At 36.3% G+C, this 27,043-nt stretch overlaps 5 protein-coding genes across 11 annotated transcripts; 4 read left to right on the forward strand and 1 right to left on the reverse strand.

Annotated features, from left to right (window-relative positions):
• The first annotated feature begins 3,582 nt into the window (after window positions 1-3,582).
• LOC105174060 (myb-related protein 2) lies at window positions 3,583-6,159 on the forward strand. 3 transcript variants are annotated; one of them, XM_088875272.1, is made up of 8 exons: window positions 3,583-4,010; window positions 4,089-4,304; window positions 4,390-4,466; window positions 4,553-4,610; window positions 4,714-4,786; window positions 4,876-4,945; window positions 5,034-5,070; window positions 5,221-6,159. In XM_088875272.1, the coding sequence occupies exons 2-8, from the start codon at window positions 4,097-4,099 to the stop codon at window positions 5,745-5,747; spliced, it is 1,050 nt and encodes a 349-aa protein (XP_088731398.1). In that variant the 5' UTR covers window positions 3,583-4,010; window positions 4,089-4,096; the 3' UTR covers window positions 5,748-6,159. The 3 variants fall into 3 exon arrangements, with proteins under 3 accessions (XP_088731398.1, XP_020553351.2, XP_088731397.1); XM_020697692.2 differs by having other exon boundaries at window positions 3,585-4,010; window positions 4,717-4,786; window positions 5,034-6,159; XM_088875271.1 differs by lacking the exon at window positions 3,583-4,010 and having other exon boundaries at window positions 4,061-4,304; window positions 5,034-6,159.
• A 4,116-nt stretch (window positions 6,160-10,275) lies between these two features.
• On the forward strand, window positions 10,276-11,061 carry LOC105174061 (uncharacterized). Its single transcript, XM_011096026.3, has one exon. It carries the CDS (start codon window positions 10,360-10,362, stop codon window positions 10,834-10,836), a length of 477 nt encoding a protein of 158 aa, XP_011094328.1. The 5' UTR covers window positions 10,276-10,359; the 3' UTR covers window positions 10,837-11,061.
• Window positions 11,062-11,715: 654 nt separating this feature from the next.
• Window positions 11,716-16,319, reverse strand: APG10 (Aldolase-type TIM barrel family protein). Of its 4 annotated transcripts, none has more exons than XM_088875670.1 (9): window positions 16,163-16,319; window positions 15,790-15,912; window positions 15,626-15,687; window positions 15,001-15,208; window positions 14,202-14,287; window positions 13,402-13,503; window positions 12,672-12,805; window positions 12,409-12,457; window positions 11,716-12,062 (listed from the first exon to the last, which is right to left on the reverse strand). In XM_088875670.1, exons 2-9 carry the CDS (start codon window positions 15,905-15,907, stop codon window positions 11,886-11,888), a joined length of 936 nt encoding a protein of 311 aa, XP_088731796.1. In that variant the 5' UTR covers window positions 15,908-15,912; window positions 16,163-16,319; the 3' UTR covers window positions 11,716-11,885. The 4 variants fall into 4 exon arrangements, with proteins under 4 accessions (XP_088731796.1, XP_011094329.1, XP_088731798.1 ...); XM_011096027.3 differs by having other exon boundaries at window positions 16,142-16,293; XM_088875672.1 differs by lacking the exon at window positions 15,626-15,687.
• A 322-nt stretch (window positions 16,320-16,641) lies between these two features.
• LOC105174063 (pentatricopeptide (PPR) repeat-containing protein) lies at window positions 16,642-19,085 on the forward strand. Its single transcript, XM_011096029.3, has one exon. The coding sequence runs from the start codon at window positions 16,733-16,735 to the stop codon at window positions 18,185-18,187; it is 1,455 nt and encodes a 484-aa protein (XP_011094331.1). The 5' UTR covers window positions 16,642-16,732; the 3' UTR covers window positions 18,188-19,085.
• Window positions 19,086-20,199: 1,114 nt separating this feature from the next.
• LOC105174065 (uncharacterized protein At5g03900, chloroplastic) lies at window positions 20,200-25,478 on the forward strand. Of its 2 annotated transcripts, none has more exons than XM_011096030.3 (13): window positions 20,200-20,777; window positions 20,884-20,991; window positions 21,070-21,170; window positions 21,302-21,376; window positions 22,471-22,543; window positions 22,630-22,695; window positions 23,044-23,130; window positions 23,571-23,636; window positions 23,792-23,946; window positions 24,024-24,110; window positions 24,193-24,256; window positions 24,865-25,008; window positions 25,175-25,478. In XM_011096030.3, the coding sequence occupies exons 1-13, from the start codon at window positions 20,364-20,366 to the stop codon at window positions 25,316-25,318; spliced, it is 1,584 nt and encodes a 527-aa protein (XP_011094332.1). In that variant the 5' UTR covers window positions 20,200-20,363; the 3' UTR covers window positions 25,319-25,478. The 2 variants fall into 2 exon arrangements, with proteins under 2 accessions (XP_011094332.1, XP_088731275.1); XM_088875149.1 differs by having other exon boundaries at window positions 20,201-20,777; window positions 23,804-23,946.
• The last annotated feature ends 1,565 nt before the right edge of the window (window positions 25,479-27,043 follow it).

Genomic DNA, 27,043 nt, shown 5'->3' on the forward strand with positions numbered 1-27,043 from the left:
TCATGTGGCTTGAATTAAGACAGGTAATACAGTTAACAACCATGTTCATAATGTTTGGGCCTTGATTGAATGAAGCCCAATAGTACTCCAAATCAAACAACAATGGGCTCTGGTTGGGTATGGCCCATAGGCCCAATTAGAAAGGACAAAGACACCAATTTATGTGAAAACATTAAAATTAAAAAATAATTAATAGTACACATATATTTTTAAAAAATAATTTAAAAAATAAAATTTGGAATCTAAATTTAATTTCTTTTATAAAGAATCATTTTCCTTATAATTTCATTATTTTTTTTTTTATAAATTTAGAAACGCATACGTCTATATACATGTGTGCAAGCACGTGCATATATATATATATATATTTTATCCACTTACATGTGTGCCAATGAATTTTGAAGTCAATATCTCCATAATAAAATATTGAGCCCCAAATTGTTAAAGTGTGTTGTAATAGACGTGCATATGCATTTATATATTTACATGAATATATACGCAACGCATAAATATTTATATAACAATAACAGTACCGAAGCAATATTCTATCCCAAATTTTTAAAAAATGTCGTGTTGGTGTTGCTATGTCGGAATACAGTTTCATTAAATTAAGGCCAAAATATTACAAAACAAATGGAATTAATTTTGTAAAGAGGCTAAAATCATTTGTTTTGACCATTCACTTACTAAAAATAGATTTTAAATTTGAGAGCGTAAAAATAGTTTAGTAACAAGATCACGTTTTTTCATCTTGAGTATTGCCATTTTCTTGATAAAGACCACACGCTTTTGGTTGACAGCAGTAATGATAAGGACAATGATTTTCGTTTCATTCAACTAAACCAACTTATGAGTATATGCTTTTGAACCCCTACAAAAGATGTCAACTTTATCAGGAAAAACAAAAGTAAACTAATCAATTTGCATTTGCATTGGAACAAATGCTTTCATCCATATTAAGTTTAGTTAATCTCTACGCAAAGTAGATAATCTACTTCTTGTTCTACTATGTATGTATGTTGTGTGTCTTTAATTTGATGCTGCATGCGTGTGCTAATTATACGCATGCATGCAGCTCCGGGCTCTAATCACATGATCAATCTTATGAAACTCTGAATTATGTTTGTACAGAAGCATGCGATTAATGGAACAACGGGATTCGTATGTATCGTGCCAAAAAGGAATAAAACGACAAAGAGAAATGGCGAAAAGAAGTAATATATAGCAGATATTTTGGCATAGAGGACAGTACTTAGGAGGACAAATGAGTTGAGTGTATGGGTGATTAGGAGCATCTGAAACTCTGTTAAGCCCCAAGAGGATAAAGAGTGGAAGGGGAAAGTTGGGAACCCATTTTTTGTGGTCTTGAGCAGCAAAGCATAAACCGAAAATTCTATACGCCCCATCGGCTTTAGCTTGAGTTAAGATTCTCAAATTCCATGTTCTTCATGAGAATCTCACTTTACTCTATGCCATTTTTTTCTTTGGAATAGCATTCCGTGGTCGTCATTTGTGTCGTTACTAGCGATCTTTCACAGATCACGTGTGGTCAATCAGTCGAGGCCAATCAGCAACCAACATCAGTTCTAGCTAATGATTGAGAGAATATTGATTCTGTAATGCTGTAAGGTTCTGTTTTTTTTATGTGAAATTATGCAATCAGACATAAGAGTCTGAGAAAAAGGATAGTTTTAAGTACAAGAAAAAGAATAATAACAGCCCATGTTCTACTTGGAAAAATGTTATGGTACATTTATACATTGAACAGCTTTGTAATCCAATGGTGAAAAGCCAAGTAATGCGCATAGAATCAGACATAGAACCGCAGTTTGTGGCTTTATGGCAACATCAAGGAATGGAATCTGTTAAGTACTACTTTTACATGTACAATTACTGTAATAAAGATCATTTGAGGTTCCTGTCAAGTAATGGGTGTTAAACTACTGATCTTTCCTATATATAGTTATACATAAATTCTTACTACAGCTTTCTTACATGTACCACAACAGAGTAACAGAACGACAAGAGAAGAGCTTGCAGTGTTATTTAACAACTCAAATCTTGCAGTATTATTCATTCTTGGACATAAAAACAGGATCCTTACAGAACAAAGTTTAGCTGAAGGTTTTTAAGATTAATTTACTTTGTTTAGCTAATTTTGCAGTATATGTGTTAGTGGCTACAATATCAATCAGGTCAGACCAATCGAGTCTTGAGAAATCATGTCGCATGCCATATTAATAGTATTATCTTGTTTTATCGGGAGCGTGAAGAGCAACACATCAGTCCCCATCTTCAAGTCATTCCTATCCACATGCCAGCAAAACTATTGAGGAATTTTCAGCTTTACAACTTTATATAAAGGCTTTCGCAAGATTCCTCCAAACTGCATAAAATATCCTGATATATCAGAATCAAATGATCTTTCCTGAAAAGCTTGGTGGGAACTAATGCTCAGACATCGTTCAGGGTGAGAGGAATATTATTTTCTTCACATCAAAACATAAATAATTTAATTTTAATGCAAGCAGAGATCGATGATTCTTCTGGTCTCTTAGTTACCCAATCATACTCAGATGTCGCGCCTGTGAATGCCAGAGTTACCATTTAGGAATTGCCTCTTCCATTCACAGAGACTAATTCTGCACTTTAGAGGTTTAATAATAACAATGAGTTGTCTGTGGGCACTTGCTTACAGAAGAACTTGTCTGCAGGAGTTATTGGCCTTTCTTGCATGCATCGTTGATATTTCGTCACTGATCTCCATTTGAAGTTTTGGTACAAGAAAAAATGCTGTTAACTGCCAAAATGACAATGACACAGAGACCATCTTTCTGTGTAGATTTTCTGCTGAAAGCGAATGTTAGAGCTAGACATGTTTGATGTGTATGCATGTAACAATTGAAACCAAAATGTTAGAAACTAGAATCAGACAACAGTATATATTTGTAGACTCATCTGTAAACACACGTGTCAAGGGAGAAATAATTTGCCATCTTCCATCAGTCACATGTCATGTTTGCATTTGATGAAGGTATGGAAGTAAGCAACAATCCGTTTACTTTCTTTCTGAAGTATACGCAATGAGTTGGGGGCCGACATTGTGAAGCCATTTGATCAAGAACTTTTGCAGCAAAACTTAGTAAAGCCAGATGTGTTGAAACTTTAAAGTCTGTATGCACTAAAGAGCTAAAATGATCTTAGTCCTTCCAAGCCAACTGTAAAACCTGGTCTTGAATGACATCCCTACCGTTGCATGGATCGTACCTGATCATTAAACCCTGTGCCCATGAGAAAAAAGTGGCATCTTTTAACTTAGCCTGGAGTCGTACAAACTCATGGAAGTATTATTCACCAGCTGTTACCTCTTTTCCATATATGTATTCGTTGCGAAGTGGATGCTTTAGTCAACAGAATCTTCCTGAAGGAAAAAAAAAACGACTTGTTTCAGAACAACATAGATAGTGGATTCCCAATCCTCATTAGAGGGAAAAATTCCACTATAAATTCCAGAATAAGGTTCCGTAACTTTGCAGATGACAAATATGAGTGCACTGAAAAGAAAGACTGAGGTGGATCTATTCTTGTACCTATTGTAAGGTGTTAATTTCTCCAAGAAAGTCGTAGCGAGGAGGAATTTTACATGACTTGTGCAGCTGTCTGAGAATGGAAAGGGGAGTTGCAAAAAGAGGACCCACTGATGCATGGAAATGCAAAGACAATATCTCTTTTCGGGTCGATAGGTAGATGGGATTGGATCTGATGTTCTGTTAGCCCCTGTTCAAGATTCTATCCTTCACTTGTATTCTACTCCCACCCTTTTCTTCTCTTTCTTCATATGCTTATAAGACATTCCTGAACGCAACTTCCATAGGTGAGGATCGGTTGAGAACAACGAGTAATAGGCAGTAGCCAGCTTCAATCAAGATTAGAGTATGCAGAATATAGCAGAATCATAATTTGCATTCTTGAAAGCAGATAGGCATAAAGCTGATCTAGATCATTTTCAGGTATAATTATTTCTTTACGTTTACCACTTCTTTTCATCCTTAACATGACGATGATCGTTGGAAATTACCATGTCAAAGACTACAGAATGTATCATCACCATCACCAAGGAAAGAACATACAAACTTCCTCGCGAATGTCTGTTCCGCCTGAAAGGCACTTGTTTCTTCAAGGTGTGAATGGCACCGGAGATTCAGGACTCGTTCTCTCCACTGATGCTAAGCCAAGACTCAAATGGACACCAGACCTTCATGAACGGTTCATAGAAGCAGTAAATCAATTGGGAGGTGCTGAAAGTAAGCAACGTTTCTAGTTCAGAAACAAGAACCAATTCTGCTGCTGCATTAGGCTAATTAATTCATGTAATTCCTTGTGTTGCAGAAGCTACTCCAAAATCAGTCTTGAAGCTTATGGGAATTCAAGGACTAACCTTATACCACTTGAAGAGTCATCTTCAGGTAAATTCTCAATTCCCAAATGTAACAGTAGAGAACAACGGTGATGAACAATGGTGTTCTAAGATATTCTCATTGCCTGCTTGCAGAAATACAGACTGAGTAAAAACCTCCATGGACAAGCTAATAGTGGCAGCAATAAAGCTGGTAAGAAACCCTATAATTTTCCATAAACTTTGTTTTAGCATAAATCATAACTACCATTGAGAAGTACATATATGTTGCTTACCGGGTTCAAAACTGATTGCAGCAGCAGGAGATAGAATGCCTGGAGCGAACGTCACCCACATGAGCAATCAACACACAGCGAACCAAACAACTAAGTACGAACTAAAAGAACCGGAGCACATGTTTTTTTCCTGTCATGATATACTCAATGAAATATCCAACTGACCTTGTTTCATTGTATCAGGAACATGCAGTTGGGTGAAGCGATACAAATGCAAATTGAAGCGCAACGGAGGCTGCACGAACAGCTTGAGGTAAATAGGAGCAAAAATTCTTCATGTGCAGAGAATATTACAAAGTCCCTGTCGTAATTATAACAAGGTTTGTTTACTCTTTGCATAGGTACAACGGCATTTGCAGCTGCGAATAGAGGCCCAAGGTAAATATTTGCAGTCTGTGCTAGAGAAAGCACAGGAAACACTTGGAGGACAGCCCAACATGGGAACAATTGGCCTAGAGGCTGCCAAGATTCAGTTGTCTGATTTCATGTCCAAAGTATCTGCCCAATGCCTGAATTCTGCATTTTCAGGGATGAAAGAACTCTCAGACTTGTGCCTCCAGCAGAAACAAACTACTCAGCCAACCGATTGCTCGTTCGAGAGCTGCTTAACCTCATCATTTGAAGGCTCCCTCAGAGACCAAGAACTACACAATAATCTCATGGGCTTCAAACCTACCACCTATAGAGCACCTGCAGAGCAAAGGGATAACGAAACTGAAACCAGAACGTTCTTTTCGACAGCAAATGGCACTTCGGAAAAAGCATTCTTGGCAGAAACCAACTCCAGCAACTTATCAATGAGCATTGGACTTCAGAGCGGGACATGGAACTGTAGTGGCAACCATCCAGAGGAAAGGATTAAAGCCAATGCAGATATCAAATTTTTCAGCCAGAAAACCGACAACAATGATGTAATGAAGCTGGAGAAGCAGAAGACGTCCTCCGAGTTGAAACTGCCTTTGTTTTCAACAAAACTCGACCTTAACACAGACGACGAAAATGATGCTGCTTCAAGTTGCAAGAAGTTGGATCTGAATGGCTTCAGCTGGAGCTGAACAAGCAAGTTTTGTAAGAACTACTACTGCTTAAGGATTCCATACTGAAGAAAAGGTTTTGATTAGTCCCATAATTTACCTGGTTCCTTCATTTTCTTTCAAGGGGTATACATATAATCATTCAAATAACAAAAAGCTCCACCATATTTGGAGCTGCTGCAGCATAATGATGTTTGTGCATGCACAATATTTCTACCTAGTATTTAGCTAATGATTCAGAGGCATCGATCAGGCATCTGATGTTTCTTGACAATATCATAGAAAATTATAGATTTTGATATAGAAAAAATATTGATAGATGATCCATGTGCACTACTATTCTGTTTTTTCCAAAAAAAAAAAAAGAAAAGAAAAGAAAATATTTACTGGAGAGGTCAAGAATCATTGTCTTGTCAAGTATTTTTCTTCATTACACGAGTATAGTATCTTGATTTAAGACATGCAATGCAAGTGCATGGTCTATACTGAAAATGCCCCACTCGTTTTGTTTAATAGGCAGCCCACTCTGTTGTGGGCTGGTCTCTTATGGAGGTGAAAAATACCAGTTGGGCTATAATAACTACACAACTATTGGTAGAACCGCATTTGCCACAATATACAATAGGGATAATTATACTGTTTTTTTTTTTTTAAATTTGGTATAATTATATGTTAAGTTATGTAATTTGTGATATTACATCTAGTTAGTTTCTATATGATAAATAGATCCATTTATTAGTTAAAATTCACCAAATTTAATGCTATTATTCTGAAAATTGGCCTTCTTACATGCATTAGTGTTTAAAAATATATAAAGATAACTTGATAAGAAAATTTCGTTTGGTCTGTTATAAACTAATAATAAAATAGTGATCGGAGATTTAGTAGCCTCGAATCATAATTACCTTAAATCAACGGGTACTTATGAAATAACTTTTCTCATATAAAAGATAAAAATATTTATTTTGGGGCAAGCATTACTTTAAATCAAGGGGTACTTATGAATCATTTTTCACGTATGAGGCAAGTTGAAAGAATTAATGTTGTTGGCGGCGACCGCCCAGCGCAGGCGTGACAACTGGGCGGAGGGTGGTCCTGATTCTTGGTCCAAAAGGGAGTGAGTGAAGGTAATTAAGAAATGTGTTTGTTAATAATGTCTTCATTTTTGTGAGTGTGGGTGGCAAAAGTAGATTGCGACTGTTGGGGTATGAATGAGAAGGGGAGGGAATATTTGTCTCTTCTTCTTACACTCTTGTCTTCTACTTCTCTTATTTCAACCTTAGACTGTTAGACGTAGATTATACCCTGTATTTGGAGAACATGAATTGTACTTCTAGATGGAGTGGACCATAGATAGAGTATCAGAATCAAGTCAAATAAAAAATTCGATTTGAATCTCACTAATACTTATTTATTAAAAAAAAAAAGGTTTTACGGACAAGTTTGTATGTGAATGGAGCATGTTAAGATACTAAATATTAAATATTCGTTTCTAATAGTTTAAACTTTTCGATAAGTTAGACGTTTAAAACCATCATCGCCAAGAACACAAACAGAAGTTTCCAACTTCCTTCTCCAATTACACTTGGAGGTTGTCGGAATCTTTTATTACAAAAGGATAATTATATATACACCATTTAACCTATGATTTACTTACACAAATTATCCTTACTTTTCAAAAAATTATACATACACCCATTAAAAGCATCACCATTATTTTGCAAACCACCCCTCCATTTTGAAAAATTATGCATAGACCCCTCAGAAACGCCGGTATCATTACACAAACTAACCTACGTTTTAGCTACGAGGGATGGTTTCTATAATTGCACAAAAGACAAGATAATCTGTGTAAATCACAGATCAGGAATATAAATATAATTATCCCATTATAAAATAGTTTACAATTACATCTTACATTTCATTTTATATATATATATATATATAAATAAATATATAAAACTATGTACACAAGTAACAATAAAAAATTTTGAATGATAGAAAGAGTTGAGAAATATTAACACGTAAAAAGAAAAGAATAATATTGTGTATCATCAACTCTTATAAGGCATCTCAAAATATTTTATTTTGATTTGATGTTTCATTTTATACTGGATATTATACAAATAGCTAGACAAACCAACCACAAGTTCTCAAGGGTTTTTGGTTAAAAAACTTTAAAATTTATCAAATCAAAAAAGAAAGACAAATATTTTGATGAATATGGGGGTTTCCTAGTATAGGACACGAAAGATTCAGGCAATCATCATCAAACAACTACGAAAATTAAAGATGATATGGTCTTTTTTTAAGATTGTGGAGGATGCATAATTGTTGCATTGTGAATCAGAAAAAATATCAGGAATTAGTGCATGTCGGGACTGGCAGGCTTTATACCAATAATATCTATCCTTGCAACTTCAAAAATATCTTCCATTTTATTATTATGAATGTCGGAATGGTCCTCTCCCAATTCCCTCCCACCAATTGATAAACATCTATTCTCACTCAAAATATCCACATTCAATTCCATGTGTTTGTGCGTATGCATCAACAAGAACTACCCCACAAAGTGCAATAGAGTTATGTATAATTTGTTAACTTTTTTTGGAGACAATCTCACACGATAGCAAATAGGGGTCTTTTTTTTAGAAGATATTGAACTGTACTAGTATTTTACTGTATAATATCTTTTAATCACGACTTCGATGGAAAAGTATGCAAGTGGGTGATATGAAATTTTTCGGGGATGATTCTGTAGTTAAATAACGGTAAATTATTTTATAATTTTAGATGAGGTTGATGAGCAGGTCTGATAATTAGATTTAGTATCTGAATATAATTGAACCTATATTTCCATACGATATCATGATGGGTCTCGTAAAGATTGGATCGAGACCGAGATCTTTGGCTTGTTTTATCATTTATTGATTTCGAAAGGCGGACGGACTTTATCAACTTTATTCATAAATGACCCACATCACTATCATATATTTGGAAGAATGACAGGTTTGATGTAAAATAAAATCTTGGTTGATGGAACCAAATTTAACTTTTTAGCATAAACTTTAAATTTGAAAAAGTCTGATGAATATCTGCATTTAAATTATTATTGAACATATTATTTTTTGAATGGCAATGAAAAAAGAACAGGGAAAGAGGTGGGCTTATATCAAAGCATGCGTGGTGATAACATCACTTACCACTAACCAAAGAGATCATATCATGCAACAATCCATGACCCAATATTGTGCTACTTAGTGCCCTCATATACACATCCAAGTAGGTTCCTTTCACACTCAATACCTATTTCATTTTTGGTCAAAAAGCTCATTTTTCTTTATTTTCATTTGCTTCCAACCCATTTATGGGACATTCCTTCAAAACCCCAACTTTGGTTTATAAGGAAAATATGGAGCAAGAAATCTTGCAAATTTCAGCACTCAACTGCACCAATTTAGGGTTTTGTTTTAAGGTATGCACCAAACACATTGACACACCAACACAAATTTAAAATTCAAAACCTCTCATAAAAAATTTGGAGTTCGAGCAGCTGGGCTATCTACTATGGGATAGACTAATAACGGGGTTTAAGTATAAAAGAATTTCTTATAAAAATAATAATATCATAATTATTAAATACGCCTATGACGCATGAGAGTAAAAGTTAAAAGTAATATCATAATTGTGTCCAACCGGCCTATCTAGGGGAGAGCTGAGAGGATCAAAGAAAATAACCAATGTTGCTAGAGTGGAGTCGAGCATATAATTTGAAGGTTGAGCAGCAGTCAACCACTAAGTAGCGATTTAAGTGGATGGCCCTACTAGATCTTAACTGATTATCTCCCAATAAAAATCGTGTTTGGTGATGCTCCACCTCTCAGGGACCTACCATGCTCACAGCAACCCATCCACGCTTGCTCTTATTCAGTTCAACATATACATAATTACTATCAAGATATGTAAAAAAAAACTTTATAATGTATTAATTAGTGAATTATTTTTAAATAAGTATCACGTGTTTTTGTTCATACAATTGTAGATAACTACAGAAAACTTTGAGGATCATGAGTATTATATTTGTCATAAAATTCAAGATTTCTTACAATATTACGATGTTATTCGACAATTAATGCGTATGGAGACCAAAAAAATTTAATACGATATGAGATTTTTCATTTATAAATGACTTTATTTGAATTTTCGGATGATTCAAGTGTTTTCGAAATATACTATAAGCCAAATATAAATAATTTCATAGAAAATAAGGTTTATTCACTGTAATAAAATTTCTCACATGCTAAAAATAGAACACCCCAGCTATGAAATACTAATATGTTGTATTAGCAAACAGGCAGGTTCAAATGCATCATCATTATCTCAATTAGGAGGTAATGGCTCATGATCCCATCCCTAAGCACGCCAGTCATCAGTAAAAATCATTAAAGTGGGGCCCAAAAGTGTTGTAAGGTTGTCTTGTAATATTCACAAACTTTGAGGGCAACCTCAAGTCTTTGTCTGTATAAATGCTACACATATGTACTCCCACAAAACCTTACTTCAAAAGTACAAAAGCCAATTTTCACTTGACATTCTTAAAGTTTCTTGATCAGATATTTTCTTGGCAATAACTATGGGGAATTGCTTAGTTATTGAAGAGAAGACAGTGAAGGTGATGAAGACAGATGGGAAGATAATTGAGTACAAATCACCAATAAAAGTTCATCAAGTATTGTCCGAGTTCTCTCACCATGCAATATCTGATAAACTCCCTGTAGTGAAGCACCTGCATCCAAATGCTGAGATGCTTGGAGGGCACTTGTACTATCTGCTTCCTTTGCCGGTGCCGGTGCCGGCTCCATCGCCTAAGAAGAAGAAGACAGTTCGTTTCTCGGATGAGGTCGTGGAGGGAGCCCGACGAGCGCCTGAAGTCGTCAGGATTAAGCTTGTGATCAGCAAGCAGGAGCTGCAGGCTATGATGGGAAGTGGGGGAGTTTCAGTTGAAGATGTGATTGCTCAGGTGCAGAGAGAAGGGAGCATAAACAAGATTGAAAGTGGTGATACTGATAGATGGTTGCCAGATTTGGAAAGTATCCCTGAAGTGAACTAGTTGTTGTTGGCTTTGTAAATTAAACAAGAAGGGTAAAGAAAGAAAAAATGATGTTTAGATACAAAAATATGTAGCTAGGAGCATCAGGGTAAACAGAATATAGATTTTGAATTTTCTCTCTTGTCAGAAAATGTACAAGATACTTCTCACTTGTAGTTTAACAGAAATACAATGTGTCCTAAAGAAATCTAACTGAAAAAATGACTGTTAGATGTTTCAAACTTACTTCTATACGCAACTTGGAGATGTCAATTTTAGTTGTAAGAAGAACAAAGTTAAAGACTATATACATTATAAACCAGGTGAATAAATTGAGCTATATGCTCAAATCAGCTGACAGGAAATGTTTGAACAGGCCATATGGAAATACTAGTATGGAGATTGATTAACTTCATTGTTTCTGAGGGACGGAAACTGGGAGTATACTTAAAAACAACATAAAATAGCTGCCCATATTATGCTAGCAAGATCTCATTCGTCGGATAGGCTTAACTCGACGAGTCATGCAAAGAACTCATATTTGCAGTTAGTTCACAGATGGAGTGGTCTCATGTCTCCAGCTTTTCAGGGAGGTAAGGTTGTAAAAGCTTTTTATCAGACAAGATGCCCAAATACACTGCTCGTCAAAAGAGTTGCTTCCTGTAAGATTGATGTCTGGTAGTTAATCCTGGAAAAGCTTTGTATTGGTTTTTTAATTTTTTTAAACCCATGCACGCATCCACTTACACACACTGTCAATGAGTTTTGAACCCAACATCTCCACAATGAAATATTAAACCTCAAACCATTGGGGTGTCCCCCAAGGACGCTTGCTAGGTATTCATTTTGAGATCACAAGAACACGTGTCCCAGAAATTTATTAGGAGCAAAGGTAAATGATAAAACCTCAAAACAAATAAGTTTCTACTTGTTGCAAGCATCTTCAGCCAAAAAAATCCACAGCCATGTGGCTCTAAACAGTTTATCATGCTTCAATTTTTGTACATTATGCATCTAGGGTAACCCGGCATTACAAAAAAAATGTCTGAATTTTGTAAAGCTAAGGTATGTCAAAGTGCCAAAGCCTCTTGCTGAGAATGCCAGGCGACTACGTCCTTGTAAGGTAGATTACCCCCAAAAATATCCAAAGCACTGCCAACAGTGACATCTACACGTCCCATCCCTGCTACTTTAATCCTCTCTAAGTCAGCCATTGTGGTGACGCCACCAGCATAGGTCACTGGAATCTGGCAAACATATCAAAGAATTAAATAAATCGATAATTCAAACTGTAGCAGCTTAAGCTACAAGGGTCTTATGAGATGGGAATGCTTGATGTACAAAGCTACTTCAGTTGCATGACATAGGTAAATGAAATGTCCAGCATGTGAAAGCATAATTCTTCTTTTTCTAAAAAAAGGGCACTACTTTCCCTACTTCCATCATAGACAATCAAATAATGATTTTTGAAGCATCTGCCTCACGAATCAGTGATTAAAATAAAAAAATTTTAAAAAAAAAAACAAAATAGAATGAGAAAGAATAAAAGTTATGGAGAACAAATATCCAACAACAGATTCACAAGAAGCTCACTGGTGAATGCCTGCCAAGCAAAGCCACAAGCTCTTCATCAATTCCCAGCCTGCAATTCCAAAGAGGGCAGATAAAATCAGATGCCAAGTATTGGTACTTTGGTACTTCAATATCAGGAGAAACTTTACAAATTTCTCTACTAGCAGAGCAGAATGAAAAGATTCCCAATTCTATGGACGTGCATTCCCTAGTGTCAAACCATTAGCTAAATTATTTACTTCCGCTAGCAAATGCAATGAACCGTCTTAACTGTAAAAACATACTTTTTGCCTTCAACATCAACTCCATGGACCAGAAACTCATCCGCATAGTTTGCGAGAAAATCCAACACTTTTTTATCAAGATATACATTCGTGAATTTCTGCCATCTATCTGTGACAACTGCGTACCTATCCTCCTGCATAAAACACAAGTCACTGATGCTAATAAAATGACCATGATTCATTTTCTCGACAAATAGAGTTCGCTGCAAGCATTTCTATACAATTGACAATGCATCTATTACAATCATCCTAAGTTAGTATCATGGGTATCAGCATCACAAATCAGATTCATCCATGTTATTCTATAATATAATTATGCTAACTTGCAAGTACATAGAGTTACTATTTACTAGTAATCTAAAAGCAAGTACACTAAATTATTTGTTCAAGTAACCTCAAATCTGCTTTTAGAGTTCTTTTAGTGGTCAAAACATAATATGCTAATTTTATTTTTTTAGAATCAGAATATCAATTTATCAAAATTTTATTTTAATTTTTCAACTTGGTCATGTGGGTTCGCATGAGTTAACTTGGACTGATTTTTCAGCAGAAAAACCTCAGATCATTTGGGTAACTCAAAAACCGAACCAGACACAGAAACCAAGTGAAAACCCAACATGTTGATTCATGTATGAAATTGACACCAACCTCAAACACAGACAAAGTAGAAGACTATCCAGACAGCCTTTGTACGAGTCACAAAAGTCACGTCCTTAGGAAGAGTATTTACCTTCTTTCTGCAGCTAAGATCCAACACAAGTCTCTGTTTCCCCACAGCATGAGCAAGTTCCTTTAGCCTTTCGAAATCAACTTGTCCATTACTAAATACGTACTGCCGTTGCAATAAAGTACCAACAGATGAGCTTCCGAACATTAGAAGTTTTGCCCAGCATGCTTTGCAATCAAAGATTAATTCAACATAATGAAAGATGATTATATGCAAAACATGTCAAAATCTTTCACTGAAACCTGCAGGACTTCCTCTCTGCCGTATGAAACTTTCTCGGGCTATGCTATATCTCCACAAATACTCAATTTAGTTATCTACATTCTAATACTGTTTCACTGAGCAGCGATAACCAAGCTGTCTCTCAAGTTCGAGAATTGGCTTTACGTAGATTATATGGTAGACCATCTACCATCATATAAAAAGCAGGGTTTTATATCTCATTCGTCGTTGCAAAGCTCAATATGAAAGATGAAACAGGCCACTGATGCACAACGTATGCCTACAGGTTTCTTATATGGTGAACGAGCGGGCAACCATCAGCATCAAACAATTTTAATGCCCCTCTAATACACCCAGGTCACACTCAGCTAACCTTGATATTCATTCAGTCAAAGACCATAATGGAATCCTAACAAGCATAAGTACAACTCAGGTGAAAAACGAAGACATTATGAAGGCCGGCATAACAACATAAATAGAAGGTCCGGTTGTATTGATTGAAACAGTAAGAGAAGAAAGTTACTCTATGCATAAAGGTAACATGAACAATCCACTTAAGAAGAAAACAAAATAGTACATACTGATGTAACAATAACATGGCTTGCTCCTTCGTATATGTAACTCAAGGCATTACTTGAATTGATACCACCTCCAACTTGCAAACCACCTAGATGTTTTCCATGGCTGCAGTAAGTATACCAGTAGAAAAATCTCTACCGTGGAGATCATAAATTAATACATCACTCCACATAATCTCTCAGTACAAGTTGATATTCTGAATGGCAGGTAGTTCAATAGCTGAAAGTAGTTCCTCTAGTATGATCCAGTAGGTGTAAAGTTTTTCAATCAAACAAATTATTCTGTGTGCATTCTATGTTGATTTTCAGAGAACCTAGTGTCAATGAGCTTTCTGTAGGAATTTTCAGGTGGTAACATAAAATTCGGAGGAACAAACTCTAAATTAATTCATGGCATGTGAAATCAGTATATGTCCGGACAGGGTAAACCAAAAATCACTATTAAAATAATGTCTCTCATACTGAAATAGCTTTCCAGCAGTTGGAACCGTGCAAAATTATTCAAAACGGTTGAGAAACTCCAAAAGCAGTTCGAAAGACCCTTGTACTTCAGATCATGAAACATAAGAATCAATCTAAAATATGTATGAACAAAATATACTGTCCTTAGCCCGTACAAGCTAATATAGCTCAGCTTCACTTTGGAAATAAAAAATAAGTGAATTTTAATCATGTTCTGGTTTTATTTTCTTCAGCAATATTTATGTAAGGTGACCTATAATAATGAACACACCAATTATATAGAAAGATACATCAGAATACAACAGATTAATGTGTCGAAGAGAGAGTAAATCATGCTCACCAGGATAAGCATGTAATGCTTCGATTGCTGCTGATTGGCTCAATGGATCAGCCCCAAGCATGATCACATGGCCACCCGTAAGCCCGTCATCCTTATACATTTTAGCATATTCTGCAGCCGATTTATCAGATTCATAGTTAGTGATAAGACCTGATTCTCCCTCTTTAGAATCTTGAAGAGTGGATCCAACAATCTGTTTAACTTTCCCCTGAAAATAATTAGAATGATCCTGGTGTGACTCATCCATAATTGATACTCATAAACAGTATCTTTTCCATGTACAAGTGAAAAGCAACTGAAGAGTAACAGGTCACACGCATTTGAATCACATTACAAGCAGGAATTGATCTTGCAAAACTAAACTATAAAGTTTGACGTTATTTACAAGTAGTCCTGTTACATCTCCTTAGAACTCCCTTGTGCATAAATTAGAGTTCTTATATTGTTAATCTCTCGAGCCATCTGCCTTCTGTAAGTTTGTGGTTCACAGTTGTATGCTCTTTTTTTCTCTCATTCACAAGACCTTGTGGAGAACGGCCATTGCAAGGCCATCCCACACACCAAATGGATCTCAATTACCCACATTAGCAATGAAAATAATAAATGCACAAGATTCGATTCAAACCTTGTGTATGTCAATGCAAGGGCGAAATTGAACCCCACATTGTATTGAAAGTTTTTTGGTTCCTGAAAAACAATTTAAACATTCCAATTTTACTCCACAAGTCTCCCTCGGGCACTATTATTACTCCAACAATGGGAATGAAAATGCAGGAAACTAAGGCATACTGGAGACCAGCTGAGGCGCAGCATAAACCAATTTTGGCTTTCGTCGAGCAGCACAAACTACGGAAGGCTCAGTAAAATCCTTCCGAATTGAACTGGTTTGAAGGTTGTGAATGCTCATGACACCTATACATCAGCATGAAAGGGAGACACATGTTATCAAACACGCATCGGATATGGCGCCAAGAACTTCAGAACATTCAACACAGAAAGTATCAAGAACTATAGTTCAGACAATGAATGGTGCAAAAAAGACTCTTGCATCAAATTAACCAATAATACAAAGGGCCAATTAGTTTTAGTAGCATTAGGTTTTCAAGAAGAAAGCAACAATAAACTGCACAGTAAAATGCACCTGGACTTCCGCAGATAGTACCTTCCGTCTTTATGAGAAGCAGAGTCCGGAATGAGCAATCGGCGGCATAGAGCGGAGAATCGGAGAATGGAGATTGACGAGAGTGTGTGAGACTGGTCTGCTCAGAAGGGTTGTGACTTGAGACAAGAAATTGCAAAAAAGACCCCTGTATTAGTCAAAATTTCAAATATCACTCTTCTATCAAAATAACAGCAAAAGAACCCCATAATAGTAAAAGGTCCATGTAAAATTCTCTTTCTAATGAATCTTATGAGTCCTTTTTAAATTTTAGAGATGAGAGTATATTTTAGTTCTTTTGCATAAAATATTGATAGAATTTATAATGGGAGAAAGAAGAAGGAAGCTAGTGCCAACATTCCAAACTTTTGGGGGCTAATTGAAAAGAGTTCATAGTTAAGGGATTTAGATGCTATTTTCGCCCTCAAGAAACTGGGAAAATCGCTTATGCCAATAGCTTAGTATAAAATGTCACAGATGGTAACGCGACTTTATCATTTGACTTCTCCTGAAAGTGGAGACGATCCTGCTCACTGAAAAGACGACGGCGGAGCAACCAGTAAACACGGCCGCATGTCTAGAAACATAGCCCTCAAGAAACTCCCAAAACCCCGGCAACGCCACCTTGCAACGCCGCCACAGCTCGCACTCTCGGACCTCTCACCTTCGCTTTCCGCTCTCACCCCAACCACCACCGCGGCCGCCCAAACCCAGTTAACCCAGCTCACCACCCTCCTCAAAACCCATCTCCAAAAGAGCCCCATCGCCATCACACCGGAAGATCTCCTCCACTTCTTGAAATCCCGCCTACGCCATCACCCAACGCTCAGCCACCTCGATTTTCATCTCTTCCGTTTCGCCGCCACACTCGACTCATTCCGCCATGATCACTCCACATTCGAGTACATGGTGCGCTCTCTTGTGTCCACTAGCCGTCTCGATTCTCTGCCCTCGCTCCTCGAGTTCATTTCCTCCAATCCTTGCCCCTGCTCAGACGGTATCTTTTCTTGCCCTAAGATTGAGCCCATGTTTCGTGTTTCGATTAGCTCGTTTTGTAGGGCTGGTAGATTTGATGATGCACTCTTTGCTTTTGATATTATGAAAAGATTGATTGACGGTAAGCCGAATGTTGCACTGTATAATATAGTGATCCACGGTTTTGTTAAGTTCGGAAAATTGGACAGGGCGGTTGAGTTCTACGGAAGGATGGTTAGGGAGAGGGTGAAGCCAGATGCAGTCACGTTCAATATTTTGATTAGTGGGTATTGTAGGAATAATAAATTCGGGTTGGCATTGGAGGTGTTTAGGGAGATGAAAGAAAAAGGGTGTGTCCCAAATGTGGTTAGTTTTAATACCTTGATCAAGGGATTTTTCCAGGATGGGAAGGCGGAGCAGGCAGTTGGAATGGCAAGAGAGATGATTGAGTTGGGGTGTGAGTTTTCGTGTGTGACGTGTGAGATCCTGGTTGATGGACTTGGTCGGAAAGGGAAGGTAACGGAGGCAGCTGATTTGATGGTTGAGTTTTTAATGAAAGGGGTTTTGCCTAGGGGTTTTGATTATCTTGGGTTGATTGAGATGCTTTGTGTCGGTGGAAATGTGGAGAGGGCGTCTGAGTTGGTGGATGAGTTTTGGGGCAAAGGTTATCCACCAGGCTTGATTGCTTGTACGACTTTGATTGAAAGTTTACGTGGGGTTGGAAGGACTGAAAGATCGGTTGAATTAATGAGAAAAATGCTTAATGAGGGCATCATACCAGATAGTGTGACGTTTAGTTGTCTGCTTCAGGATATGTGTGGTACTGGAGGAGCACTGGAAGCAAACAAGCTGAGGTTGTTGGCTTGCAGAAAGGGTTTGGATTCAGATGGTATGATGTATCGGATTTTGATTTCAGGCTGTACGAAAGAAGGCAGAAAAAAGGAGGGGGAAGTTCTGGTGAATGAGATGTTGGATAGAGGGTATATACCCGATATTGCAACATACAATATGATGATGGAGGGCCTTGCTAAATCTAAAGGTTCTCTTGGTTAACTGCAAAGAAGGTTGAAGCTCAATTGCTGGAACAGGTTAGGAATGAAGCTCTAATCTAGTTAAGTTGCTCTGCGCTATCTGCACTCACATCAGCAGATATTGGATGCAGATTTTCTAGTCCCTTGGAAACACAGGCTTCGGTATGTAGAAGGAGATATCTTGTCCTTGCAGAGGGATATTATCACAAACAGTCATACTACTTGGTGGAAGTGAGCTCTTGTGTGAGAACTTGGTTCAACCCGTGGACACCTACAATTGATAGATTAGAAACTCGGAATTTGCTATATCTGAATATTCTTCTCCAGAACCTATAGTCTCATATTAAGTGTGTTAAATATAAAGGGTATTCACTCTAGCAACTATTATGCTACTAACCGGTGAATGGTATTTCAAACATCAAGACGATTCCAGTTCCCATGGAACCAAGCCCACTCTAATAGCCTTACTCTATGTTTTGAATCAAGAGTGCCTACTCTCAAAAGCCTTCTGCAGCTCATCACAGGGAAACCAAAGATCTATAGAAAGGAGCGATGCTAAAATTTGCTAACGCCACAAATTGCTGCTGCAGAGAACGGGAATCCTTACTCCGACTGGACAGGAGGTGAAAATTCTGGAAGATCCATTCACCGGCTGATCGAACAACAACAACAAACTTGGCTGCAAAGCATCTCAGTAGTGCAAAACAGTACTCCCATGTATGGGAGATCTTTTACGTGACATGAATCATTAGCTTCACATAGATTAGAAGGTAGAGTGCAATGAGGGTATGGAAATAACGCATGCTGTAAAGATTGGGACAATACATCTTTTTGGATCATTTTCACATTCAACCATACAGATACTATCCATGAATCCTTTTGTTGCTATATCATCATCAATTCAAACAAATTTTAACTTCTCTCGCATACTGTGCAAAGATTAAACAGATTATCAATGTCTATTATGTGAATTAGATCCAAGTTTTAATTAATTACCATGATACGCCAATAAAATTTAGTTGAACCGGCAAAATTGAGGCTCCTGATTTGATGCTATGGTTCAAAATTGCACCAAATACATATGGATATATGTCTATTATAATTATTGGTAAATTACAACCAAATTTTCCAGAGATTTGACATAATTCGAATACGTTCTCCTTGATAGGGAAATTTGTGAATTAAGATTATAATTTTATTTATTTTATAAAACTTTCTATTTTTTTTTTGACTAAGTGATTTTTTTTTATAATTGTTAAAAATTTTCAATTCACCCTATCCAAATTTTTTATAATTTTTAAAAAATAAAAAAATAAGTAAGGAAAAAGTTGACTTTTTCAAGCATTCATTAAGGATCATATAATATCATCAAATATTAAGAGGGTATTTATTTTTAAGCAACGAGGAAGTATTTGGTAATTGTGCCAAATATCAAGAAAAGTAATGGTAACTTACCTTAATTATTGTTGATAATTGATATTTGCGGCTATTAAAATCTTTAAAAATCCATCAATATTGGGTAAACTATAAATCAATACAGATACGGATCTGATATTGTGTGAATTTATAATTATTAAACAAATTCAACAGATTTACAACTAGAAATTTGAAATTTTATAATATATATCTATTTTAGATTTAAATTGGTACCACTATATTAAAGTATTTTAATATTAAAAATACCCTTCAATTTCTTAATTAATGTTAAATTAATCACTCAATCAAATTTCTTTAAAAAATTAATTTCATGCAATTACATGTACTTAAAAATTAATTTACTTTTCCGGTTTGTTTAAGTTTATTGTTATTTTTAATTTAATTAGAATAAAATATGAATTGATAATTAATAAATGAACAAATTATGAGTTTTAATAAAATAAAAATTATGTGTATAGATATTGTGTGCCACTATATATACTTTTAAATAAATAAAAAATTTGCAAATATAGGATTACATGTGAGGGTAAAAAAGGGAATCCAGTACGAATTAGTAGTCTCGAGTCAGAAAAGTTGACTTCTTCTCCGCCAAGAGAAACAACGTTCGATTTTCAAGCACCTCTGCAGTGATACGTATCTTTTATCTTTTCTCGCTAAAATGGAAAGTCTGACAAATATCTTTCAATTTCATCCATGGAGGAGAAAACCTAAGCAGAAACAACAACAAGGATTCAAAACAATCTGCAAGAACTAAGCTACAAATGGCGTCCATGTCCGCTTGCTTCTTCTCTGTTAGACCGAAATTCAACTGCTCAAGCCTCCCTCAAAAACCACTATTTAGCCCATCCCAGGCACACTATTTTACCGCTCTTCCGTCCGTGATTCTTGCTCAACCCCCAAGATTGTGGTGCGGCAGAACCTCCATCTCCGTAATTAGGGCGAGCAGCAGCAGCGGCAGTAGTGTTTATGGCAGCATGTCGATGGCAATTAGCCCCGGCGGCAGTGTGGAGAGTGATAAATTGCCGTCCGGCGTGCGGAACCGAGCCATGGATGCCATTGATTCCAGCGGACCGAGGGTTACCGTTGGGGACGTGGCGAGCAAAGCCGGGCTCAAGTTGAATGAAGCTCAAAAAGCTCTACAGGCTCTGGCTGCCGACACCAATGGTTTCTTAGAGGTCATTTCTCATGCATTGGAGCTGTAATTTGCGAATGTGATGATTGTTTATTCGTAATGTGGAACATGCTGTTGAATAGTTATGATTTGATGCTGTTCCTTAATAGGTGTCCGATGAAGGTGATGTTTTATATGTTTTTCCGAAGGATTATCGATCAAAGCTTGCGGCAAAATCATTTAGGATCAGAGCTGAACCTTTGTTGGAAAAGGGGAAGGTATAGGCCTTTTCCTTTTGTATTAAATTCTGGTTCTCGATGACTATATTTTGATTGGAATGGAGTTTTTGGTGACAGATGGCAGCTGAGTATTTAGTGAGGGTTTCCTTTGGCACGGCACTGATTGCATCCATTGTTCTTGTATGTACCACAATTATTGCTATAGCCTGGAGTTGTCGGTACGGGATCTAATCTTTCCATGTCCATAACTGAGTTTTAAAAAACTTAACTACTCATAATGCAATCTTTATAGCATAACCTTTTTCTTTTCTTAATAATTTTAATGTTTTCTGTTCATGGTTTCTAACAGTGAGTCAGACGACCGTGGCAGACGCGGAAGATCATACGACTCTGGTTTCACCTTTTACTTAAGTGATTTGTTCTGGTAATGTCTAACTTACTATTTATCCAATATATAGAGTAAAAAGAGGGTCTAAGTGAAACCATTCATGTGAATTTCTAAGAAGCTGCATTTTAATGCTTGGACTATTTGCTAGGTATTGCTAATATTTGCTCCACACTAGTAAGCTTTACATATCTTGTGAGAATATCAGAACTTAAATTCTGGGTTTTTAGTTGCATAACAAACAACTTATTTTATTTTTTCACATAATCTATTTACTGCAAAAGATACATAAAGGGATTAACTGTTCATCATGCTACCGTGTTAAACTAACATGCTATATGCCACATGGCATGTTCTTTAACTTCTTGGAAAATTTGTGGAAGTGCTTTGAACTCTTTGTGTGCTTTCAGGAATCTGTATATTGTCTTAGTATACCTTTTGCTATGTTCTTGACGCAGACCAAACACAAAAAGCGACCAGTTTGTAACTAATTTTCATCTGCCATATTTCACAATAAGGTTTCATTTGGAGGAAGAATGGCTCGAAAATTGGGGCAGGGGAAAGTGTTGTTGGACATTAGTGAACCTTCAACCATAGTTTGTACTTTGTACGAAGTTAAAGGGTGGATGGGGAGGAGGGAGAGCACAATGACCACTCCTAACACATGAGTAGTTTTAGCGCCAGAGTTGGATGAACTCAAAAAACCAAGAAGACCCCATTCATTTTGGCATAGCTTAATTAGTTAGTTTTCTATGTACATGTCAGGGGTTGTAATTTTTATGTTATCGTTTCCTTTGCTTTTATTATGATATTGAACCATGCAGAACACAATGAAAGGTTTGCAATCTCCCTCTTTCAGAGACAATTAAAGCTTCCTTTCCCCTCGAACAACAAATAGGCCTTGAGAGTTGAAAGTTCGTAATTGCTGAGGATGGTTACTCTCAATCTCATAATTGGAAAAGGGTTACTTATCAGCCAGATTAGCCCTCTTACTCATTAGCTTCTGTCCTACATAACTTCTCTGACTACGTTGTAGAAGATAAATGCCAGCATAATTTGTGTGACTTTTGTCTGATGTACTGAAGTTCGGGAGGAATCTTCCTTCATTTTACATATCTAATTCGTTTATCCAGGTACTGGGATCTATATTATTACAGGAGAAGAAGAGTAAGAGAAGGTGATGGTGGGATGAACTTCTTTGAGTCTGTAAGAAACACTTTCTGACTATGTTTTCTCTAGTTGTAGTTTCTTCTACTAACTGAAGATAAACAAATGCTATTCCTACTTTTCAGGTTTTTTCCTTTGTATTTGGGGATGGTGATCCCAACCAAGGGATTGAAGAAGAGAGATGGAAGTTGGTAATATATGAGCATTGATTTCAGTGGTCCGTTACTTCAATGTTTTTATTATGTACTGTTTAATTTCATAATCCATTTTGTTGTCATCAATTTTCTTTCACAATTTATTTAGATTTTGCACACACTGCACAAACCCAAAAATATGCTGGGGCCAAGTCGAGCTAAACTGATGCTGTTCGGACTCTAATATATGAAATTTGACTGGTCTTGGTACTTAATGCTGCATCCTTCACTTTCTTTTCTAATCTGTTTTATATACATGAAAACAGCTAAAATGGTCTGCCTATCTGTTACAATCAACAGTTAATTTCGTGTTGATAACTTGTTTTGCCCCTATTCTTTCTGCAGATTGGAGAATACATAACTTCAAATGGCGGTGTTGTCACAGCCGAAGAACTTGCTCCATTTCTTGATCTGGAGACTACTGAAGACATGGTATAACCAAACTTGGCTTGGCGTTCACTATTCAATTTGGCTCATTCATCAAGAAATCAGCTTGACTTTCTTGCTTTCCAGGTTTCAGTTGATTATGTTGAGTTTTGAGAGAATTAACAAAGACAGTGAATCCCATTTGGTTTGGAATTTATTGATGGAAATATTTAACTTAGAACTAGTATGATCGGTTTCTGTTATGTAATTGGACATGCTTTTGTTTGCTAAAACATTTTAACAATTGATTCCATCTGCTTATGTCCAAACTCCTATATCTATAGGAGCAGAGTTTGAGCGCATGCTAGTCTTGTCTCTTGAGTGTATGTATATATTGTTGGTTATGCATATTTTTCTGCGTGTATTCATGCATAATTACCTTCATATCTGTTTCTGTTGACATCTTGCTTTTTTGCTATTTATTATGCTACTTTCAACTACTCCAGGATGATGACTCATACATACTACCGGTGCTTCTTCGATTTGATGGCCAGGCGGAAGTAGATGATGAGGTTCGTTCTCTTCACTTGGTGTTTCTTAGAGTTTATGTTGCCTTTTCGGTATATGAATACTTTATGGTGGATGTACTTCTAAGTCCCTTAATTGTATAGTAGTATAAAGTGTGAGCACACATAAATCAATATCTCCTCATTTTTTGATTAAATAGAAGGACCTGCAGGGGAATATTTTATACCGTTTTCCATCACTACAACGCACTGCTGCTCCACAGAGGAATGGGCGGAAGAAATACATTGGGAAAAGATGGACCGATTGGGTTGGAGATGTTGATAAGTTTTTTAAGGAAAAAACATGGCGATTCAGGTACTCTTTGTTCTTAGTCTTTTAATTTGATAATTCATGTATTTCTGTTGTTTGATATGAGATATTTTCTTATGCAGCAAAACCAGTTTTTCAGAGAGAGCAATGGTGGTTGGGTTAGGTGGCTTTAATCTATTTGGGGTTATACTTCTTGGTACCATGCTGAAGTATGATTCTGCTTGCATTTGTTTTGGTTTAGAGGTTATTCCACTAACTCACTTATCCCATTGTTTGAATTTTGTCTTGAAGGGATACAACCGTTAGCTCGAGTGGACTCATAACATTTGTACCAGACATATTTTCCTTACTTCAGGTATGCAACAACTAATGCCTCTTCTTTGATTGTATTGTTCTATGTGACGTAAACTAGAGCTAGCTGTGACTCAAAACTATAATCGTTCTTGTCACACTGCTTTAAAAAGAAAAGGCAACTTTACAAAGACCATCTCAAGGTAGAGAAGTTCCTTGGTGATTGCTTTATACCACAGAAGCAAGTCATTTTTTCATTTGATCTCTCTGTTTAACCGATATGCTTGCTTATCTACAAATCAGGGTATTATTTGGATTTTCTCATTTTTCATATTTTAGCTACCAGCCACACAGCAAAAGTTGATGAACAATCTATTCCCTTAATTGGATAAGATAGACTATTGGTAACCATCATTTTGTTTTCTGATGCTTTGCACATTCCAGCTTTTGAAGCTATACAGTTTTAGTTCATCCTTCAGCATTTGAAGTCGTATAGCGGTCGCTCTTATTCCTGTTATTAGTAACAATGATTTAAATGGCATGTTACTGTTTTACTCTCTAGAAGCAATGGTGCCATTTTAGATATATACTTGCTACTGGATGCTTTGTCTTGTTGCTGCTGAAATAATCCAATGTTGTTTTACTTCTCTAAGTTCACCATTAACCTTGCAGATCTATGCTGGCTCTTTCTTTGCAATTCCATTGATTCGGTGGTTTTTCATTCAAATCAAAAATGCTAAAATTGTCAAAAGGAACAGAGCGAGGGAACAGCGTGCCAAGGCACTTGAATCACCAGATCTCTCTTTGAGGCGAAAGGTAAACAGTAAACGCCCTATTGATAATTTGATACTTCACAGCCATGATCAGTCCAATCGTCTTTAGTTCCATTTCCAACTCATCATCAAACTGATTCGAAGTTCTTTTGTGCATGAAAGAAGTACTATGATTTTGCGATGTGACCTCTTTTATCTAATACTTTCAGTTCTTAAGTGCTCGGTACATGGCTCAGAAGACATTCATTGGGAGTGAGAGAATTGTCTATAGTACTGAGAGGGATTTGTTCGAGCAGGATTATGAGACACGAGAATGGGATCGAAGATTCAAAGAGCTTGAAAAGTCTGAGTGAATAAAGCACACAGGTTTGACGTGTTGCCTTTCACAGAGATATATGTATTAGATGCAGGTAAGGTCCGTTAGTAATATTGCACATGAGTATTTTTTCAAATGATGCAAAAGCGTCGAGAAACAGACTTTTTATTATTATACATTCTCGTTTGTTATTCAAATTGAACGTCGCAATAGGTCTGATCACTTCATTGTTCCTCTTTTAAGATAGCCTTATACACCAATGATCAATCTGCAGGTTTTAAGGGAACGGACATTTCCAACATTTTGATTTGCTGGGCAGTCTTCAGCTCCAAATTTATGTATTTTTACACATAATTTCTTATATAACGAAGTGAAAAAATTACTCTAAACCTCATAAAATAAATTATTATACCTAAAATACGCACTAAAATAAGTTAAATTTAATAAAAAATTTATTCTCTTACATATAAAAATAATAATATATTATTGATTTTTTATAAAAATAGATTAGCCCAAAAAAGTTAAGCAAAAAAAGAAAAAGAGATTGCCAAAGTCCAAAAGAATGCAAGACCTAATGTGTCCCTCTTCAATTCAGGGTTGGGCCCAGTGGCTCTAAGAATTTCAATCTGGGTAGAGCACTTAGGAAATCTGACAAGAAGTGTCTCGAAAAATAAATTGGTTAAAAGAAGTTCAATATGTTTAAATTCAAAATGGTGCAAATCCAAGAAAGTCTCACACGCCCAGTTAAAGTCAATCTATATCAATTGACTGGGTGACATCCACGTAGGATCTCAAGAGGCTAATCTCACAGAGTCAAATAAAGACCAGTAGCCCCTTCGGGTACACATGAGCTTTTAGTCAGAAGTAACCAATAAATCCTAAAAGGTTGGGCTCCAATTGGAAGAAACACTCGCCTCAATCACCTCACCGAAAATTTGGGAAGGCATCCTTAATCTTAAAATATACCTTCATCCACAACAAACTCCAAATCACCATCCAAAAATCACGGGTCTTCAACTGCTAGGAAATGACCCTCCTTTGAATTCGGGGATCCTCCAACTGTTGGGGAGGCTCCACCAAATCATAAGAGGTACAACATTATCCAACCATTTTGAATCATGTTTCACCAAATTTATGAAAATCCTCCACCAAATCAGGGCTTCAATTTTCTCTAACCGACTTATAATTGCTTATAAATAGAAAGCCTCCCAAGGGGAAGACACATTTTACCTTTATACTACAACTTTCATTTTCATACTTCAACATTAGCTAAAAGGAACACTTTAATTTCATAATTAAAATTTTACTTATATACAAAAAACAACAAATAACATTGCTTATTTATATTCTTTTATTTTCTAACATTTTGATCACTACTTTTTCCTCTAAGTGGACTCAAGCGTCATTTTTTTGCTCATATCACATACATTTAAGACTTATTTTTCTAAAAATTAAATAATACATATACAAATGTCTAAATAATTGAATATTTATTAATAACATTATTTTTATGTTCACACAATTATGATGATATTAATTGTTTTTAGAAAAAGTTATTCACAATATTCAAAATATTTTGGAACTGTAGGCGAAAATGGGAAGTCCAGTGGTGTCTCGAGCAGTTGAGCCCAAATTTGGTCTATTGAGTCTCACGATGCACAAATACCTCGAAGAAGACTGCCCACAATTTTGAAAAATTTGTTCATAACCAACTGATGGTTATTAACGAAGAAAAGAATTTTACAACGATGATGCTTATTCA

The sequence above is a fragment of the Sesamum indicum genome, linkage group LG11, assembly GCF_026168435.1.
Source record: "Sesamum indicum cultivar Baizhima isolate 11 linkage group LG11, ASM2616843v1, whole genome shotgun sequence".
Classification (NCBI taxonomy): Eukaryota; Viridiplantae; Streptophyta; class Magnoliopsida; order Lamiales; family Pedaliaceae; genus Sesamum; species Sesamum indicum.

Excerpts from the sequence above, each read along its gene's own strand:
- LOC105174060 (XM_088875271.1), top strand. The coding sequence starts at position 4,061 with ATGATCGTTGGAAATTACCATGTCAAAGACTACAGAATGTATCATCAC. Across the intron at positions 4,611-4,713 it reads TAGTGGCAGCAATAAAGCTG|CAGCAGGAGATAGAATGCCT; the intron begins GTAAGAAACCCT and ends AACTGATTGCAG. Across the intron at positions 4,946-5,033 it reads GGCTGCACGAACAGCTTGAG|GTACAACGGCATTTGCAGCT; the intron begins GTAAATAGGAGC and ends CTCTTTGCATAG.
- LOC105174061 (XM_011096026.3), top strand. The coding sequence starts at position 10,360 with ATGGGGAATTGCTTAGTTATTGAAGAGAAGACAGTGAAGGTGATGAAG.
- APG10 (XM_088875670.1), bottom strand. The coding sequence starts at position 15,907 with ATGAGCATTCACAACCTTCAAACCAGTTCAATTCGGAAGGATTTTACT. Across the intron at positions 15,688-15,789 it reads TGCGCCTCAGCTGGTCTCCA|GAACCAAAAAACTTTCAATA; the intron begins GTATGCCTTAGT and ends ATTGTTTTTCAG. Across the intron at positions 13,504-14,201 it reads GCCATGTTATTGTTACATCA|TACGTATTTAGTAATGGACA; the intron begins GTATGTACTATT and ends TTGCAACGGCAG.
- LOC105174063 (XM_011096029.3), top strand. The coding sequence starts at position 16,733 with ATGTCTAGAAACATAGCCCTCAAGAAACTCCCAAAACCCCGGCAACGC.
- LOC105174065 (XM_011096030.3), top strand. The coding sequence starts at position 20,364 with ATGGCGTCCATGTCCGCTTGCTTCTTCTCTGTTAGACCGAAATTCAAC. Across the intron at positions 22,696-23,043 it reads AAGAAGAGAGATGGAAGTTG|ATTGGAGAATACATAACTTC; the intron begins GTAATATATGAG and ends TTCTTTCTGCAG. Across the intron at positions 23,637-23,791 it reads AGGCGGAAGTAGATGATGAG|AAGGACCTGCAGGGGAATAT; the intron begins GTTCGTTCTCTT and ends TTGATTAAATAG.